This window comes from Gopherus evgoodei, chromosome 2 (assembly GCF_007399415.2).
Source record: "Gopherus evgoodei ecotype Sinaloan lineage chromosome 2, rGopEvg1_v1.p, whole genome shotgun sequence".
Classification (NCBI taxonomy): domain Eukaryota; kingdom Metazoa; phylum Chordata; order Testudines; family Testudinidae; genus Gopherus; species Gopherus evgoodei.
In genome coordinates, this window is record NC_044323.1 from 152,604,859 (window position 1) to 152,622,642 (window position 17,784).

At 44.4% G+C, this 17,784-nt stretch overlaps 1 protein-coding gene across 2 annotated transcripts in view; it reads right to left on the reverse strand.

The window, feature by feature from the left end:
• ANTXR1 (ANTXR cell adhesion molecule 1) overlaps window positions 1-17,784 on the reverse strand; it is a 194,068-nt gene that overhangs the window by 87,852 nt on the left and 88,432 nt on the right. For both annotated transcript variants that reach the window (XM_030551979.1, XM_030551980.1), the window contains exon 13: window positions 11,835-11,930. In XM_030551979.1, coding sequence (XP_030407839.1) covers window positions 11,835-11,930 — 96 coding nt within the window. The remainder of the gene's footprint in view (window positions 1-11,834; window positions 11,931-17,784) is intronic.

Genomic DNA, 17,784 nt, shown 5'->3' on the forward strand with positions numbered 1-17,784 from the left:
GCCCAGGGCTCCCAGCTGCTGCTACCACAGCCTCAGCCCCCAGGCCCTTTAAAGCCTGATTTAAAGCACCCGGGGATTTAAAGACCCCACCTCTTCTGGTAGAGGACACGCCTCTTCCGATTGAGGCCCCACCTCCTCCTAAAGACTCCGGAGTACCAGTAAATCCTTTAAGTTACTTTCATCCCTGGACCAACCCCAACTAAATCATCCCAGCCAGGGCTTTGTCAAGCAAGGCCTTAAAAACCTCTAAGGATGGAGATTCCACCACCTCCCTAGGTAACCCATTCCATTGCTTCACTACCCACGGTAAGAGACGATCCCTGCCCCTAGGAGCTCACAGACTGAATAGATAAGGCAGAGCGGAGAAACAGAGGCATAGAGAAATGACTTGCTTAGCGATCACACACCATGTTAGTGGCAGACATAGAATCCAGGTCCCCCGCACCAGGTTCACCAGACAACATTGTCTTCTCATGTTCTGTGCAAACTCGACAGGAAGGGAAGCAGTTATTGCTTATTATCCTTCATGCTGTTGAGCTAAGAATTCAACCTGTCATGAGCTTTTTAATTTAAAAAAAATCTCATATAAGTTGGAGGCTCTCACAGCATTTCTAACTAATAAAGCAACTGGGGTGAGGTTTTGGGCTGGTCGGGTGTATTCTCCATAGAAACCATTTAAATTTATGTGGGAGGGAGGCTATTAGTTCATGCATGAAGTTTGTATCTAGGACTCAACAAATAGCTGGCTATTATTACAGCTGTCCACTCCAAGTGCAATAGAAAGCCATCCAAAGGGACAGCTATTACATACAGGCATGTCAAACATCTCTCCCTAATTCCAAATTCATCCCTGGGGCATGGCTGTTGAAATCAGTGGGCTAAATCCAACCATTTCAATGCGACTATATCAGGGATTCATTTTGTCCCATGGTCACATATTTATCTGAATGAAAGAACCTTTTCTTTAAACTGCACTCAACAGGCCAGAGGCTACAAGGTGCAGAATGCCTCCTGCAAAGTGGCAAACACCCTCCGTTTCCCTGACTTCAACCTGTCGTCGCAGATTTGGGCCCAAGGGCACGTCTGAGCTGCTGGAGGTTTGCTGCTTAGGCCCTGGAGTTAGTCATTTTTGAAAGCGAGGCTCCACAAACAACTTGACTATTTAAATAGTAAGGGAAGGAAAAATATGGCTGCTACACAAGAGTCCCGAAGACATAAATATTTATGAAAATTCCTCTTGTTCCCTGTTTTGCTTCTCCGATGAGCTCACTGTTTTTATTTTCCTCTCATAAGCCCCGAGTCATGCAACGCGGTCATTAATGAGGAGCATGTGCCCTCGTCTAACAATGCTGAAAGGGGCTGGCCAGAGGGTCAGGGTTATCCCCTTGTTTGTGGCTTGACTCCGAGCAGGGGTGTCCCTGAGTCACTGCAGCGACCTGTCCCTGGGCACAGTAGCTGCTGTTTGTTTAATTGGCCATTCTGTAAAGTTTTGAAGAGCTTGTGCGTGTGCCCTGAAACCAAATCAACCCTTTGTGTTTTGTGTTTAGAAGCAAAAAGGCCATTTGGAAGGAAGCAATGACATCTGAAGAGGATTAAAGAAAGCACCAGCAAACCCAAGGGCCAGGCTGTGGTGGTGAAGCTGCTGGCCACATTACAGGGGAGGGTGCACAAGCAGGAATCCCTGAAGGAATTCTGGCTGACTTGCAGGCTGGAGCTAGCAAAGGCTGAAAGGCTGCAGCAAGTTTAACAACCCAGTGATTAGTGTGTGTCACAGTGTCCCCAAGCCAAAGAGGCTCTGAGTCTGTTATAGCCCCAGTTGCGGAGCCTTGTCTCCAGTCCAGTTCCTGGTGTATCAGCCAAGATAGCAGCTGTCATAGATGCACCCAGCAAACCCGAGGTCATGCATGTGTCAAATCACCCGTGAATGGGGACTGAACCAAGGTCCTTCATGAAACAATAATGGATTCTGATGGTTGATCTAAAGGACGGCCACCACTGTGACTGGCTCAGAAGAGCAGGCACCATTGGTGCTATTATGCCAGTCCACAATGGCCCGGCCTCAGGACAGACTGACACGGTGGGTAGGTTTGCCAGAAGCAAGGCTAATCCAAATTCCCACATGCAGATTTGAATGCTGCTGTGAGGGGGAACCACTAACATACGCGCGGCTGCAAGATGTGTTACATGCATGGTGGGTAGTAAATGTCTCTAGTGTAAACAAGGTCATAGTCCCTGGAGCCAGCAAGTGTGGGAGACATAGCCACAGAGTCTAGCATAATGAATTATATGAGCTGAAAGGTAGCAGGGACAAAAGGCCCTGCCTTCCTCCACTTCTCCCTGCGCTCTTTGGGCATCCTGGCTTGGACAGTGTCTGTGCACTCCTCAGCATGATTGTGACTGGCCTTAAAGAGGCTCGGGACGTTTCCACGCACCTTCTTTCTCCCATGAATTGATGGGTAGCAAATCAAACAATCTTAAAGCAACAAGATAGTGCTCAGTCTTCTACACTACTCTTCTTTAGCATCATATAAGAGTTAAAGATGAGAAGGACCTACAGCTTATCCGGTCAATTGTCTTGCAAGGGAAAGCTTGACACTGGGTAATGGTTATATTCTGGTTGCTCCGTCTATTCCTCTTGTTCTGCACATTGCTGAATTGTTTGCACTGTGTGTTGGCTGTACTCTGGGTGGCCTACATATTGTTTGCACAGCATGTTAGGATACTGTTTCAACTTTATGTTGCTGTATAGTGTACATCAGGAATAGGCAACCTATGGCACATGTGCCAAAGGTGGCATGCATGCTGATTTTCAGTGGCATTCACACTGCCTGGGTCCTGGCCACCAGTCTGGCGGGCTCTGCATTTTAATTTAATTTTAAAACTTTATTTACTTTACATATAACAATAGTTTACTTATATATTATGGAAATAGAAAAAGACCTTCTAAAATCATTAAAATGTATTACTGGCACGCGAATCCTTGAATTAGAGTGAATAAATGAAGACTCATCACTTCTGAAAGGTTGCCGATCCCGGCGTACACTTTGTGTTGATTGCATTCTGTTTGTACTTATCTTGTTTGCACAGTTCTGATTGTGTTCATGTTGAACTGTACATTGACTGCAGCGTGTTGACTGTATTTTGGTTGCTCTATATAGTTTGCAGTGTGTTACTGTACTGTTTGCTTTGCATGTTGATTGTATTCTGATTGCACTGTACATTGTTTGTATATTAACCGTATTCTAAATTCATAATGTATTGTTTGTGCTGTATTTTGGTTGTACTCTGATTGCTCCTCATATTGGTTGCACAGTGTGTTGCTGTATTGTTTACACTGTATGTTGATGGCATTCTGCTATCACACAGATCCAGACCATATAGAGAGAATATGAGATGAGCACTGATTGCTGAGCAGGGTTAAAAAGTTCAGGACTAGCAGGATTATAAATTCACTCTGTTATCCTGATAAACAAGCCAGATTTCTATCAGCACAACTACACCTAAATCATTAGGGTCTGCATAGAAAGCAACAAGAAAAAATCCTGGAAAACTTCTTGGAAGAGAATCTGATGAAATGATTCATTGGAACCAAATATGCAGTAAAGCTGTTGTTTGGAGCACCATTTAGATTGTATTATGAATAAAACTGAGCTGGGGAACAAAGTTACAACATAGTTGTCCGGCGCTAACACCCTTTGTATTGGCCTGTCACTGAGAAACAAGACTCCCCTTCCTTCCCATCTCCCTGGGCCCCTACTGCGCACAATAACATGCCTTCCTTTGAAGCAGCCTCACATTCCTGCACTCCGCTACCGTCTGGGTTCTTCACTCTCCCTGCAACCCCTCATGCACGTTGTCATTCTGAGCATTAGGAGTTAGGTTACATAGGAAGTGGTACACTGCAAGTGCCAGGCACACTTCTTTGACATGCCTTCTCTAACATAAACACAGAGCAGTGTGGATGTGTGTGTGTATATATAAAATTACCCCTTTCCAGAAAAAACCCTACCAAAACAAATCATTACACTCCACAAACAATTCTGCCTTCTGGGGAGAGGATGAGAAGAATGAACTGTCAACAGATAATAATCACATCACTTAATGCACAACTGGAAGGTGCTCGGATACTGTGGTGATACGGATGATATAAGAACCTATATAGATAAGAATGGATTAGGAGAGTGATTTCCCCAAGGTCAGTGACAGCTGTCAGTATAACTCAACTCCCATGAGTACCTATCAACTGCCCAATCCACTTGACCAGGTATTTATCAAGTTAGACTTGTTATTTGTATTGGAAGCATACTCAAGGAGAATGGGTTCTTCCTTTTATTATTTCTCTGCAGCTCATAAAACACGCCCAGGCTGTAGGAATTTTCAGGTTTGCTAAATGGCTCAGGGAGGACAAAGAGAAAGAACAAATAAGCAGATTTCCAATCCTGCAAGGGATCCAAGGCACAAAGACACAAGATCATGGAGGAGTTTGCTTGCTTAACCTGAGTGTGTTTATTCTTTGGCAGGTCTAGACCACGGGTTCCATGAGTCAGCACTTTTGAATATCTCAGACACACAGGCTCTGAGTGTATCAAAGGGCACTGCATAGTTTGCCAAGGGGGTTAAACCAACCCAGTGCCTTGGTGAAGGAGTTCAGCTTCTGATGGGTGAGAAGGAGCCCACATCAAATAGAAGCTTGGTTTCTGGAGATGGAATTATGGGTTTAAGTAAGATGGTTTATTCAAAGTGGTGCTCTTTGTTTTAAGAACATGAAGATGACAAGACCTCTGGAAAATGGCTTTTAACAGCACAAACGCTGACCATGCATGCAGAAGTTCCAAAGTCCACAGCGCAGGCTTTTCTAGCCCCATTATCAGAAATATTTGGATTTTTGGCCACATTGGTGGATTAAAGCTCTGAAGCAGACCCAAAACCCCAGATCCAACCTGTGGAAGTTCAGATCAGGGTCCAAAATTTGAGGCTTTTAATGACCACTGAAAGATGCCTTAGGCTTGTCTCACACATTGTTTATATTGTGTGAGCCTGTTGAGTTCAGTGGAGTTTCTCCTGGTTTGCACTGGTATATGTCTGAGGACAAACAGGCCCAGGAGATTTGGCCAAGCTAAGTATCCAAACATTCATTTGCATAGCTGAAGTTATTGGAAACTCTTGGGACTTCAGATTGGGCTGGAAATCCAGAGAGATGGGTTTGAGCTATATGTGTGCACAGACACACATACACGAAATGGATGTAAAGTGATGCCAAATCAGAGGGGCGGTGTTTTACACCTGCTCACTTTGCACAAGCATAAAGTGACTTCCCAATACAGAGAAGAAACAGGGTCCAGTGTAGTTGATGGGTGCGAATTCAGTGTGTTGGGACAGGAGGATTGAGCCTGCTGTGGTTTGTACAGGGCTGTGAAGTTTAGCTCTCTCTCTCTATCAGTGTGTACCACATGGGCATGCAGAATGCAATCAGCTGGGAGAGTGCCTGGCCAAGCAAAACGCTTAGCCTAGTTTAGCTTGGCAAAGCTGAAGTGTTTGTTCATGTGTGTTGTAATTGTTTTTATAACCCCAGGCTATTTCTTCTTTCTTGATGTCACTTGCTCCTATAGCCCCTGTTTCTGATGGGGAGAAATGACCATCGTTCATCGACCATATTAGCTAGTTAACCCATAGACACCTGAGGGCTTCTGCTTCATCATCATGTTATGATAATGCTTCCTTATGGCTCTTTTGTTTAAAAGGTAGCAAGGGCAGGTGGAGAGTGTGGTCATTGGCTTTTCTTGGCACAGGAAAAAGCTGTGAGATTTGCTGTCAGCCCTTTTGCACATTTAGCTGTGAGAAAATTCAGGGCAATAAACTGATTCTTTGTCTTTATGCTATCTTTCACCAAATGTTCTCAACATGCTTGTAAACTGACGGATGCAGAGCTAGCTCTCTTTGCTGACTTGCCCTGATGTCAGGTGCTAGCATCATGCAGAGAAATGTAGCTCTTTCTGCTGACCTGCCCTCTATTAGAGCAGGCGAGCATGATCAGTTACAACCTAGAAGTACAAAAGAGCTTGAGTGTCTGATTCTCCTCTGTCTAGGGGGTGTGGGTGTAAAATCCTATTAAATCCAAATTTGACACCAATTTTGCACAGGTGTAAATGGCACCGAGAAGATGGAGAATCAGGCCCTGAGTTGCTGAGGCAGAGGGAACCAGGACTAGGACAGAGGAGGCCCTACAGGAAAAAACACCCCACTAAAATTAGCCGCGCTCTGGAAGAGATGTGAGTTGCATCATTATTTCTGTTAGCAATAAAGGCAAACTCCAGGAACTGAGGGTAAACTTGAATCCTATCCAGTGTGTCTTCACAGTGTCAGAAGCTGAGTAGGATCTCCACCTGCTTGGAATGCTGTTCATACTAACTCCTTACAGCGCTATGTGATAAATAAGTGATATAGAGGCATCACATCATTTACCACTGCCTTTTGGGTGGAGCACAACAGATATTTCATAGCTACACAAACAGTTTAAGGCAGGAAGTGAAGAAGGCTGTATCTAGCTGAAAGTACAGCAGTAATTTAGGAAAGGAGAATGGTATTACCTGACGGGGAATTTGACCCTTCTTCATATGGAAAGTTATAGAACACTGATACTTTGTAGCCACTGTAAAACCCCTAATTTTTTTTATTATTATTTTCAAACTGGTGAAAGCCCAGTGGTTCAAGACATTTAGAGCTAGACAGGACAGAGCATCAGAGAATGGATTATAGGGACCAATCTGCACTGGTGGAGTTAGAGGAGATGGATTGGGCATCAAGGCCTAGCAGGTGTGTTTCAGTTCTAATGTCTATGACAGGTGTTCTCAGCATAGATATGCCTTCAGTTTTTGGGTGTCCAACCAAAGTCACATTCAGGGGCCTGAGAGTGGATGCTGTGCTATTTCTGAAAAGTCAGGCCCCTTTGAGATGTCTTAAATTGGGGAGCCAAATCACTAGACACTAGAAAATCTTGGCTGTGGTTCTAAGGTTCCAATCAGAGTAGAAACCTGAGGTTCAGAAAGCTGCCCTATTCCGTTACTTTAACTAGAGCCCTCTCCAGACTCTCAGGGGAGGGGAAAAACAACTGGACCTTACTGGGAATCAGTTCCAGCTAGGAAGCCAATTAGTCCACCTTTAATCTGACCAATTCCATGAGGGTGGGAACAAATCCAGGCATCTTAATATGAACCCCTCTAAAATTTGGGGTGGGAAACAGTTTCTATTTTCAGATCTGAGATTATGTCTGGCTTTTATTCTCATGTTGAAGTGCAAAAACAGACATGTGGCTAACTTCATTTAATATTAATTGTGGTTCATGCCAAACTCCTCCATGTGTTTAGGGGAGACTAGACCCCAGGGATTAAGAACCAAAACCTTCCATTAATTAACCCCATTTTGACTTGTGATGCAGTTTGCAGATGAATGGAGCTGACATGCAATTAAACAGGGAACGCAAATGACATTCTAGAATCTGCAAAGGGCATTCCTTTTTCCTAGGCTGATTTTCTGAACCGATTAGGCAGATAAATTGGGCCAGGTTCAATGGGTGTTGCCCACAAATGTCTAATCCATTTTCTTCAGAATGAATATCTAGGTGAAATCTATTTGCAGAAACAAACAAACAAACAAACAAAAAAGTCATTACTAGTTGTCAGATCCAGCAAGCCTTGTTATGATCCAACTGCCTAAGGAAGGACCCAGATTTAAAGCAATATTTCTCCTTAGATGGGGAGAACCAACCTCCTCCTGCAGATCGGAGAGCTGATAAAATTGTAAAAAAGACTGATATCATTCTGGTGTGCATTAACAGAAATGCCATATGTAAGACACAGGAGGTAGCTGTCCTGCTCTACTCAGCACTGGTAAGGCCTCATCTGGAGTATTGTGTCCAGTTCTGGGCTCCACACTTTAAGAAAGATGTGGACAAATTGGAGAGAGTCCAGAGAGACCAACAAAAATGATAAAAGGTTTAGAAAAACTGACCTATGAGGAAAGGCTTTAAAAAAGGGGCACGTGTAATCTTGAGAAAAGAAGACTGAGGAGGATAACCTAACAACAGTTTTCAAATATATTAAGAACTCTTATAAAGAGACTGTGATCAATTGTTTTCCATGTCCACTGAAGGTAGGCAAGAACTAATGATCATAATCTGCAGCAAGGGAGATTTAGGTTAGATATTAGGAAAAAAACTTTCTAACTCTAAAAGTAGTTAACCTCTGGAACAGGTTACCAAGGGAGGCTGTGGAATCCCCATCATTGGAGGTTTTTAAGAACAGGCTGGATAGACCCCTGTCAGGGATGGTCTAGGCTTACTTGGTCCTGCTGGACTTGATGGCCTCTCGAGGTCCCTTCCAGCTCTAATTTTATGATTCTATGACCAGTGAAAAGATAAGGGGGGGGAGGAGGGGGGGGAGAATATTTCAGTTTACCTGAGGCAAAAAAAAAGAATAATGCCTCCAATATTCAGTCAGTTATAGAGTGTTTGAGGGAACTGGGAGTCAGGACTCGTGGGCCTAAACTTTCAATGATTTGGGGCAATTCCATTTTTGGCTGCTCAACTGAAAGCAAATCATAAGGGTCTGATTTTCAGAGGACAGGTGCTCAGCATTTTCTGAAAATCAGGCCCCTACAAGATGTGTCAAAATTGGACACCCAAAAATTAATAGGCATGTTTGATAATTTGGCCTCTCTGTGTCTGGATAACCCTTGCCTGACTGATGAGGCTATTAGTAGAGTTAATGTCAGTAAAGTGCTGTGAGACACCTGGAGGAAAGCTGGGTGCTAGATAAAATAAATTGGTTTAACCTCCTTCTACATTCAGTAGGTCCATATTATTTTATATCCCCTAGCAGGAATGCAGGGACTGCAACAAGGAAACAAGCTGAAGGAATGTCCTTTCTCTGCCTCTCACCACCTTTGCTCACACAGGGCCAGATTCTGTTCTCATTTATTTGGGCATAAATCTGGAATAACTCCAGTGGAATTAATCCAGACTCACTCTGGTATAACCAAGAACAGAATGTGGCCTACTCCAAGGAGTGCACTGTTCCTGGCTATTATTTCCTTGACTAGCTGCATGTTTGACTCTTATACAATCCCCAGAGTGGCAATTTTTCTTTTCATTCCATCTTATGTGCTTGGTGTTTCATTGCCCACACCCTCCACAGCCCTCTCTGTGGTGGAAAGTATGCGTGTAATCTCATTGTCCTTGTCTTGATTAGGAAAAGAAGTGACGTTTAATTTGGGCTTAGTTAGCATGACCTAAATGTCACCTTTTTCCAATAGAGATGCAAGGTTACACCTGTGGCTTGATATTAGCTGGCTGGGTTGTAGTCTAGGCTCCTGCCTAGGTGTTAGACTTAGCAAGGGTACAACTCAACTAGCTATAAGGTGTTACCCTGAATCTCTACTAGGAAAAAGGAGTTAGGTCAAACTTAGTGATCTTAGCTAAGCTTGATCTAACCTGGAGCACTTCTCACAGTCAAGTCAAGGCCGGTTTCTCCCATGGAAGATTACAATGGCTTGTAAGTTTATTGTCCCTGAGGGAGAGGAAAAGTCACAGATGCTGGAATCGTGTCAAAGAAAGGAATTGTCATTGTTGAGTCCTTTAGGATCTACTGTAGGGAAGCAGGGATGGAAACTTAGGGCTTCATTTCTCTCAGTCAAAACTTATATTGACTTCAGAGAGGGTAGAAACTGAGGGCCAGACTCTGAAAGCCTCATTCATGCCAACCAGCATTGAAAGCCATGCGGGTCCCAGGGTATGTCTACACGGCAGCAAGTCCCAAAGCCCAGGACAGCTGATGGGTCAGGGGGCTCAGGCTGCAGGGCTAAAAATGGCAGTGTAGATACTGGGGCTTAGGCTGAAGCCTCGGCTCTGAGATCCTCCTCAATTATGGGGTTTCAGAGCCTGAGCTTGAAATGTCCACAATGCTATTTCAAGCCCCATGAGCTGGTCAGCTGACCTGGGCTTTGAGACTTGGTGTGGGACTCTTATCATTGCTGTGTAGATATACCTCTACTAACTACAGTGGGACCACTCGTGGAGTAAGACATTATCCGGTGTGAGCAACAAAATCAGATCCTCAGCCGGCATAAATCAGCACAGCTCCATTGACGTCAATGAAACTATACCAATTTATGTCAGGTGAGGATTTGGCCTTTGGCCCAGAGTATTAGAATCTTGCTCTGAGTGAGGACTGGAGGATGGGGTACTAAGAGAATGTCGCTCTCCATGTTAATATCCCTGCCAGGTCTTTCACTAGGTTTGTATATTTTTTTAAAATCATCTTAACTGGAAAGGAATGGAGCCTAATTTTACAGATCCATGTGGGAGTAGATGAATGCCAGAGTACGTATAACTTTTTGTTATTCATGACTGACAAGTTGGAGGGAGTGGGTGTAAAATATAATTTTATGGCTCTTTAGGGTTACCACAGACTCACACACTATGTTTCCTCCTTTTCCTCAAGTTTAACATTGCTTCTTGCATCTTTCTAGCATATTTCCTGTTTTTCCCCTGCCTCCAACTCTTGGTTCCAAACACTTTGGCTGGCTGCAGTCCAGACTGAGAACCAAGCAAATTGCTGGATTCTTCCACATAGCCTTCCAGAAAGCCACGGTAAAGCTGAGACTGGTCTTAGATGTCAGAGGCGTGGCCCAGTACCTCATTTAAACACTGTCCTTGCCCCTGTATTTAAAGAAGCTATGGCACAGAAATGAGAAGGATGCACATGCTGAGAGTGGGGTCAGGTTCAGGCTCTGTCTACACTAGGAGCCAAGGATATGATTCCCAGCTCGTGTAGACAAACTTGTGCACGGACTCATTGAGCAGCTGTGCTAAAAATAGTAGTGTAGCAACAGGCAATGGCAGTGGCTAGCTGCCCTGAGTATGTACCCTCAGCATCCAGGCGGGTTTGTACTCAGCACAGCTAGGCTCTTGTGTGCACAAACAACCATTGCACACACAATGTACCTAGCTATCCATTTGCACTTTCAGTTATCCACTTTGCATGTGCAAATGTGGGGTGGAATCCTAGTCCCACTGGATTAAAATGCAAAACTCCCACTGGTTTTTCATTCCGATAGAATTTCATCTGTGGTGTTTTCCAAATAGATCCTCCTTTGGAAACATGGCTTGTAAGGTCATTGTACTGTAGCTAGCATTTCATCTTCCATCATCCTCTCAAAGTGCACATAGGTAGAAATGTCGATTCAGCAGAGCATCCTGGGCTAGTTTCATTCCTCTCTGAACCTGCTCCTCTACTGTAACTCCATGGCCTATTTACTGTTCTGATGCACCGAGTGACCTTTGCATCTACTGTAAATAGACTGATGAATTGCACACTTCATCGCAGAATCCTTTGGAGACCCATAAGCATCGATACATTTGGAAACAATGTTGCTTTTATATGCGTGGATGCCAAAGGAGACAGTGGGCCAAATGAATCTTATCCAGTGGACTTATTCCAGGGATGAATTTGGCTTGATATGTTGCCTGGATCATTCCTATTTAATTAAAAAATATGCCAAGACGAACTTAAGTGTTTAGAAACGAGCCTGCCACTCAGAAATACTTTTATTCCTGGTAATAAAAATCCTCCCCCTCACTTCCCCGGATGCACACTAAATTATCACTGGGCTTGAATCCACAGCAGTGTCTCTTGGTTTGCAGTTTGATTATCAGAGACTACTGCTTGTCAGCCTTCTATGTCTGCTGACCATGCCAGCACCTCTGCTGTTCTTTCACACCATGCCCCTGACAGTGCGGTTACTGCTACAAACAGACTGGGGTGGAAGTGGGGACTTACCACAGTGCAGCAGAGAGGCCAGAACCACCAGAGCAGAACCAGCATCAGGAGAAGGAAGAGGATCAACAAGGCAATGGCCAAGATGGTCCCATCAGACTGCAAGGGGGAGAGACAAAGAGAATGTGAGCTGCAGCAGGAGCTAAATACAAACTCCTCCCTCCCCAGCACCTACAAAGCATCCTGCATTTGTAAGAGTTCACGGAGTCCTTTGCGCCCAGTAATTACCCTGAGAGGCCCGTGCACATTGAGTTTATTTTTACTGACAAAGCATAATTTCCCCCTCCCTCATTCCCGCCCCCCCCCCGACACTTCCCTCCTCCAAGTCATCACATAATCACTTCAGTGCTAGTGGAAGCTGATGCCCTCATAGCTCTGCAGAAGGAGAGCATCTCTTTATTCAGAGGACAGGTGCAGCAGCTATGCAAGAGGATCCAACTCCAGGGGCAAGAAAGGAATTCTTGGCCTCTCAGTGGAGAATGACAACAAAGGGGACCAATCAGAGCTGGTCTCTAGAGCGATGTGGACGCTTGCGCCTGCTCTGCAATGGACTGAGACCACCAGTTCATTTCTTATAGACCTCTGAACAGCAGCCAGGTGGTAACCAGATTTAACCATAGAGGGGGAAGGTATTTGACCACTATGACCAAGGCCTTGAGCCACCCAGTCCTACAGTTGATTTATCCATCACATCTAAATGAGTTCACGACAGTGGTTTTTTTGAGATGAAAGGCTATTCTGGCTCAAAAGCAGCTCAAAATACCATTTAAATGGTCTGTAGCCACACAGGATTCTGCAGTTGTCATCCTTCTACGTGTCATGACCACTGGGAATTGATTGGCAGGACTGGGAATAGAACTCAGATCCTCCTGCTCCAAAAGGTGGAGCTAAAGGTGAAGCTTATTAGCTCTTCTATTCTATTCTATATCAGTTCTTAGACAGTGCTCATCAGCATAGTATCTCAGCACCTTCCAGTAGTGCATTAGCTATTAGAAGTGTAGGGACTAGATCACAGAGTTGGGCAGTTCTGAAACCAATCAGTAGATGGCAGTGGTGCACACCCAGAGTAACCCAGTAGGTTTTCAATCTTTTCCATATCAGAACCTTATCTCCAGAGGCGGCTCCAGGCACCAGTGCTCCAAACGTGTGCCTAGGGTGGCAAGCCATGGGGGGCGCCCTGCTGGTCGCTGTGAGGGCAGCAGTCACGCTGCCTTCGGAGGCATGCCTGCGGGAGGTCCACCAGTCCCGTGGTTTTGGCGGTAATTTGGCGGCGGGTATGCTGAAGGCTTGGGACCGGCGGACCTCCCGCAGGTGCTGCTGAATCCGTGTTATCAGCAGACCTCCCGCACGCATGCCACTGAAAGCCACCTGACTGCCATGCTTGGGGTGGCAAAAAACATATGAGTCGCCCCTGCCTATCTTCCCCCCTAAGGATTCCCCTCCCATCCAGCTGCAACCCCACTCCCATTTAGCAGTATAGGAAGGACAGGGTAATTGCAGCCCCATTACACCTGTTTGCAAATCTCAAACTGAGAACTTCTGTACTATCCAACTCACTGCAGCGATCAAAATTGAACATGACATGTCTCATTGCTTCCAGATTTAATTTGAGGGATAAGCTCTTAGCTTCCTGAGATAAGCCAGTGTTTCTATGCCATTCCTGCCTTCTATCATCAGGCTTGGGATCAGCAAGCAGGCAATTCACTTTGGCTGGAGTCCAGCTGTGATGTTTTTGGTCTAAAGAGCCAGATGATTTTTTTTTAAAAGAACAAGATTATAACTTCTTATGGAGGCCTCTCGTGACATCAGTTTGAACTAGAGGGTTCTGGAGGCTCTGTTATCCAGGTGTTTATTAAAGTAGCTGTCATTCATTGGCTGGCTGATCACCAATCACAATGTTATTGTCAGCAGTGTGAGCTCAACCAATGAAAAATCAGATCAGGAAGGTTTCTCAAACCTGTTTGGAATTTAGAAATAATTGCTAGAAAACTGGCAACCCAATCCCTCAAACATAGAGAGATGGAGAGAGACAGCTCAGGCAAAAGAAAAATCTCCCCAAACCTTTCACGGGACCCCAACTAAACTCTCTAATATATGCTGGGGATCTCTATGATCCCTCCAGTAGCCCTTGATCAGAAGGACACAAGGTTGGCTTAAAGCCACCATAGCCCATCCGGTTCTCTCCCTAGGCTTTGTGTTCTTAGCTTCACCGTTAAAGGCACAGCACAGAATCTCACCCACTGTGTTCTCACTAATAGCTACTGAGTGGTGGGCACTCCAGAAAAGATACCCCACCCCCTGTCTCCCCATTGCATTAGCTACCACGGAAGCACAGAAGAAACAGGCTCAGGAAATCTTTAGGCTCTCATTGCTCTTAGCTCCCATCACTTCTTTGCTGCCTGTAGCTCACAAAAAAACTTTTCATTAACAATAGCCTACAATCTGATTGCTGCAAAACAAAGAAAAATTAGAGCTTTTTATAACCTGTTAACCACAATTTGTTTTTAGATTTTTCTTTTGCAGTTGTCTGTAAATACACTGCTACATTACTCTATCACGTCTGGTTTTGTGCTAGGTATCTTAAGTTGCCAGATGTTATACTGTATCTCAAAACAAAGAATCAGCCTGACAGATTTGGAAGGATTCTGTATGCAAAATCTTCACATCCTTACTCAGGCAATTACTCTTACTGAAGTTCAGCTTTGTCTCAGTGAGGATTGCAGGATTTGATCTGATGTACCCACCAAAAATGCTACCTTGAAAAATGTTGGTTTTAATTTTTACAAACTTCAAAAAATTGAATCTAGAGTTTGTGACTACAACTTCTGAAATATATTTTTTATTTTACCAATTTACTGATATTCTCAGCCTATAAATACTGTGCACTCTGCACTCCAACACAAAACATTAAAAATAAGAGTGATCAGCCTTTTGTCTAAATCTACATCAGTTCTGAGTGATTGAGCAAATCCAGACTGCTGAGACAACTGTAAAAACCTCTATCAAACACTAGCCTAGGTGTAAAACTTGTGTAATTTACTCCTTGACAACTGTTCAGATGCACCAACTATGCCTGGAATGGTCTTTTATTTTTAAATGTCTTGCTATGATACCAAATAATTAAAAAAAAAATTAGCTTCTAATGTGCTGCAGATTTTACATGGTAGGACTCTGACATCCAGACTTCGAAACAAATATGTTGGTAGAGACAGCAAGGCAGATGTGAGATGAAACCATATTTTCACTGCCAAAGAGTCCAGCAAAGCCAGAAAATGCTGCAGAGTGTTGTTGGCAGTGGAAGGACAATGAAAACAAACACTGGAATATATTGTAAAACATAAATTTGCTCTATTAATAGGAAATCTTATAGAAAACATATTGGAGGCATTTTCTAATAGATTCCTTCCTCCCCCTACCCTGAAAAATCATAGTCAAATCCAAGAATTCTTGGCTTAGCAACATCAATAGTTGAAAGAATGTACTTTACAGTAAAACGCACACATGTTAAAAACGTACGGCAGGATCCATAAATGCAGGGTAGCTGTGGAAGTTTTTTCTATAAGGGAAACTTTTCACTTAAGTTCTATTTTGGGATTCTATTCTGCATCAATATTTCAGTCTGGTGTTAGTGGGTGCTGTGCCACTGGAGGTGCCCATCTGTCAGACAAGAAGTAAAACTGAGATCCCAATCACTTATTATTTATTATTTGTATTATCATAGTGCCGAGCAGCCCCAGTCATGGACCAGGATCCCTTTGTGCTAGGCGCTGTACAAAAAAAAAAAAGATGGTCCCTGCAACAAAGAGCTTATCATCTAAGTGCTGGTCTTTAAGGATCCCATGGTACTCAGGTGTGTTCATAAGAGAGGAACCTGAACCAGAAGTTTAGAGTAGATTGAAAATTCAGTTCCATATGCAAGAGTTGTGTCTTATTTCTAAACTCTCACAATACGGCATCGAGATGAGTATTATCACTATTTTAGAGAGAGAGAGAAAATGGAGGCACTACAAGGTTATAGCATGATGAAGGTGGCTCAACTACGCACCTGAAGTCCCAGGAGGGCTTTGACAGTCCATGCTGCTGCGGCTTCACTGCTATTGTTATTGGAGCAAGCTAGATCAAAGGTAGCTCAGGTATGTCCACATGTGCTTCCGTCACACTGCTGATTGCAGCACAGACATGCCCTTAGAGACTGAGGGGGATTTCCTCAAACACTTAGAATTGGCCTAACTCCAACACTCATTGAAGTCTGTGGGAATTTAACCATTAGCTTGGTATGAGCAGACTTGGGCCAGAGGGGAGAGATAGTTCAGTGATTTGAGCATTGGCCTGCTAAGTTGTGAGTTCAATCCTTGAGGGGGCCATTTAGGGATCTGTGGCAAAAATCAATATTTTGGGGGAGGGAGGGATAGCTCAGTGGTTTGAGCATTGGCCTTCTAAACTCAGGGTTGTGACCGCAATCCTTGAGGGGGCCATTTAGGGATCTGGGGCAAAATCAGTACTTGGTCCTTGATTTAGTGTTTCTGAAAATCCCACACACAGCTTTGAATGATACCCCACCCCCATGATTTTTCTCTGGAGAGAAAGGAGAAACTTCTCAGTTGTTTAATTTCCTTTTTTGATGTAAAGGGAAAGAGAGGATTATGGGTGAGCCACCTTCTCACCACAGATTTAGACGGCTCTTATTGTGAAGCCCCATTTCCATCTGACTTCACTGGGGACAGCTTTCATTATGGAAGTGACAGCTGACATCTATCATTCTTTTTATCACATATGTATTAACTTTTGAAACAATCTGGTGAAACAATCTGGTCCAATAAAAAGGAAATGAAAACTCACTGAATGTGCTCTTTTTAGATTCCAGTTTGCTTTGATCACATGCTGTGTGCACTTCTTGAGTAGCAGGCAGCCAACTTGGTGAGGGACATGACCATAAAGTACCTGCTCTAGGCTCACCCAGCACACGTAATCTAGTCTACCTTGCTATGAAGTGATATGCCCTATGGAAAAACCCAAACTGAATTTAAAAGATGAGAACCTTTGTGTAGGCTTTTGGAGCATCCTCTGTCATTTGTATTGTGGGACTGCTACAGGCCCTGCTAACATCAAATGCTAGGTGCTGTACAAAAATATAGTACGAGACAAATGGGGAACTGAGGTCAGAGAGGAAAATGCTCTAATCCTGCAAATATTTACACATGCTTAATTTTTACTTCAGTGAGACTGCCCAGAAGCTTCAAATTAAGCTTGTGCTTAAGCTTTTGCAAAATTTCCCAATGACATATAAGGAGTCGGTAGAAGAGCTCAGGGCCGCCCAGAGGATTCAGGGGGCCTGGGGTCTTCGGCAGCAGGGAGGCCCCCGCTTTGGTGGTAATTCAGCGGCGGGGGCCCTCCACGTCCGAATTACTGCCAAAGACCCAGCACTTCAGTGGTGGGTCCCGCTTCAGTGGTAATTTGGCGGTAGGGGGTCCTTCTGCCCCGGAGCGGAAGGACCTCCCGCCACCAAAGACCTGGAACGAAGGACCCCCTGCCGCCAAATTACCGACGACAACCTAGGGCAGAAGAAGCTCTGGGGGCCCGGGGCCCGCGAGATTTTTCCGGGGCCCCTGGAGCGAGTGAAGAATCCCGCTCCAGGGGTCCCAAAAAACTCTCATGGGGGCCCCTGCAGGGCCCAGGGCAAATTGCTCCACTTGCCCCCCCCCCCCCCCGGGCCGCCCTGGTAGAGCTAAGAGAGGAATCCAGATCTCCTGAGCCGCAGGGCCATGCTTAACCACAAAGCCATTCTTTCCCCCCATCTCTTTCCTATATAATTCAATAAGGAATTGTATCTCCACTATATAATTTGGTAGAATGGTTACAAAAAACCTACACAAAGTTCAGCCTCCTTATTAAAGACTATAGGCTTTAATGATGAATTCTATAGATTTTCAGGTGGTTTTCCTGAGATCCACAC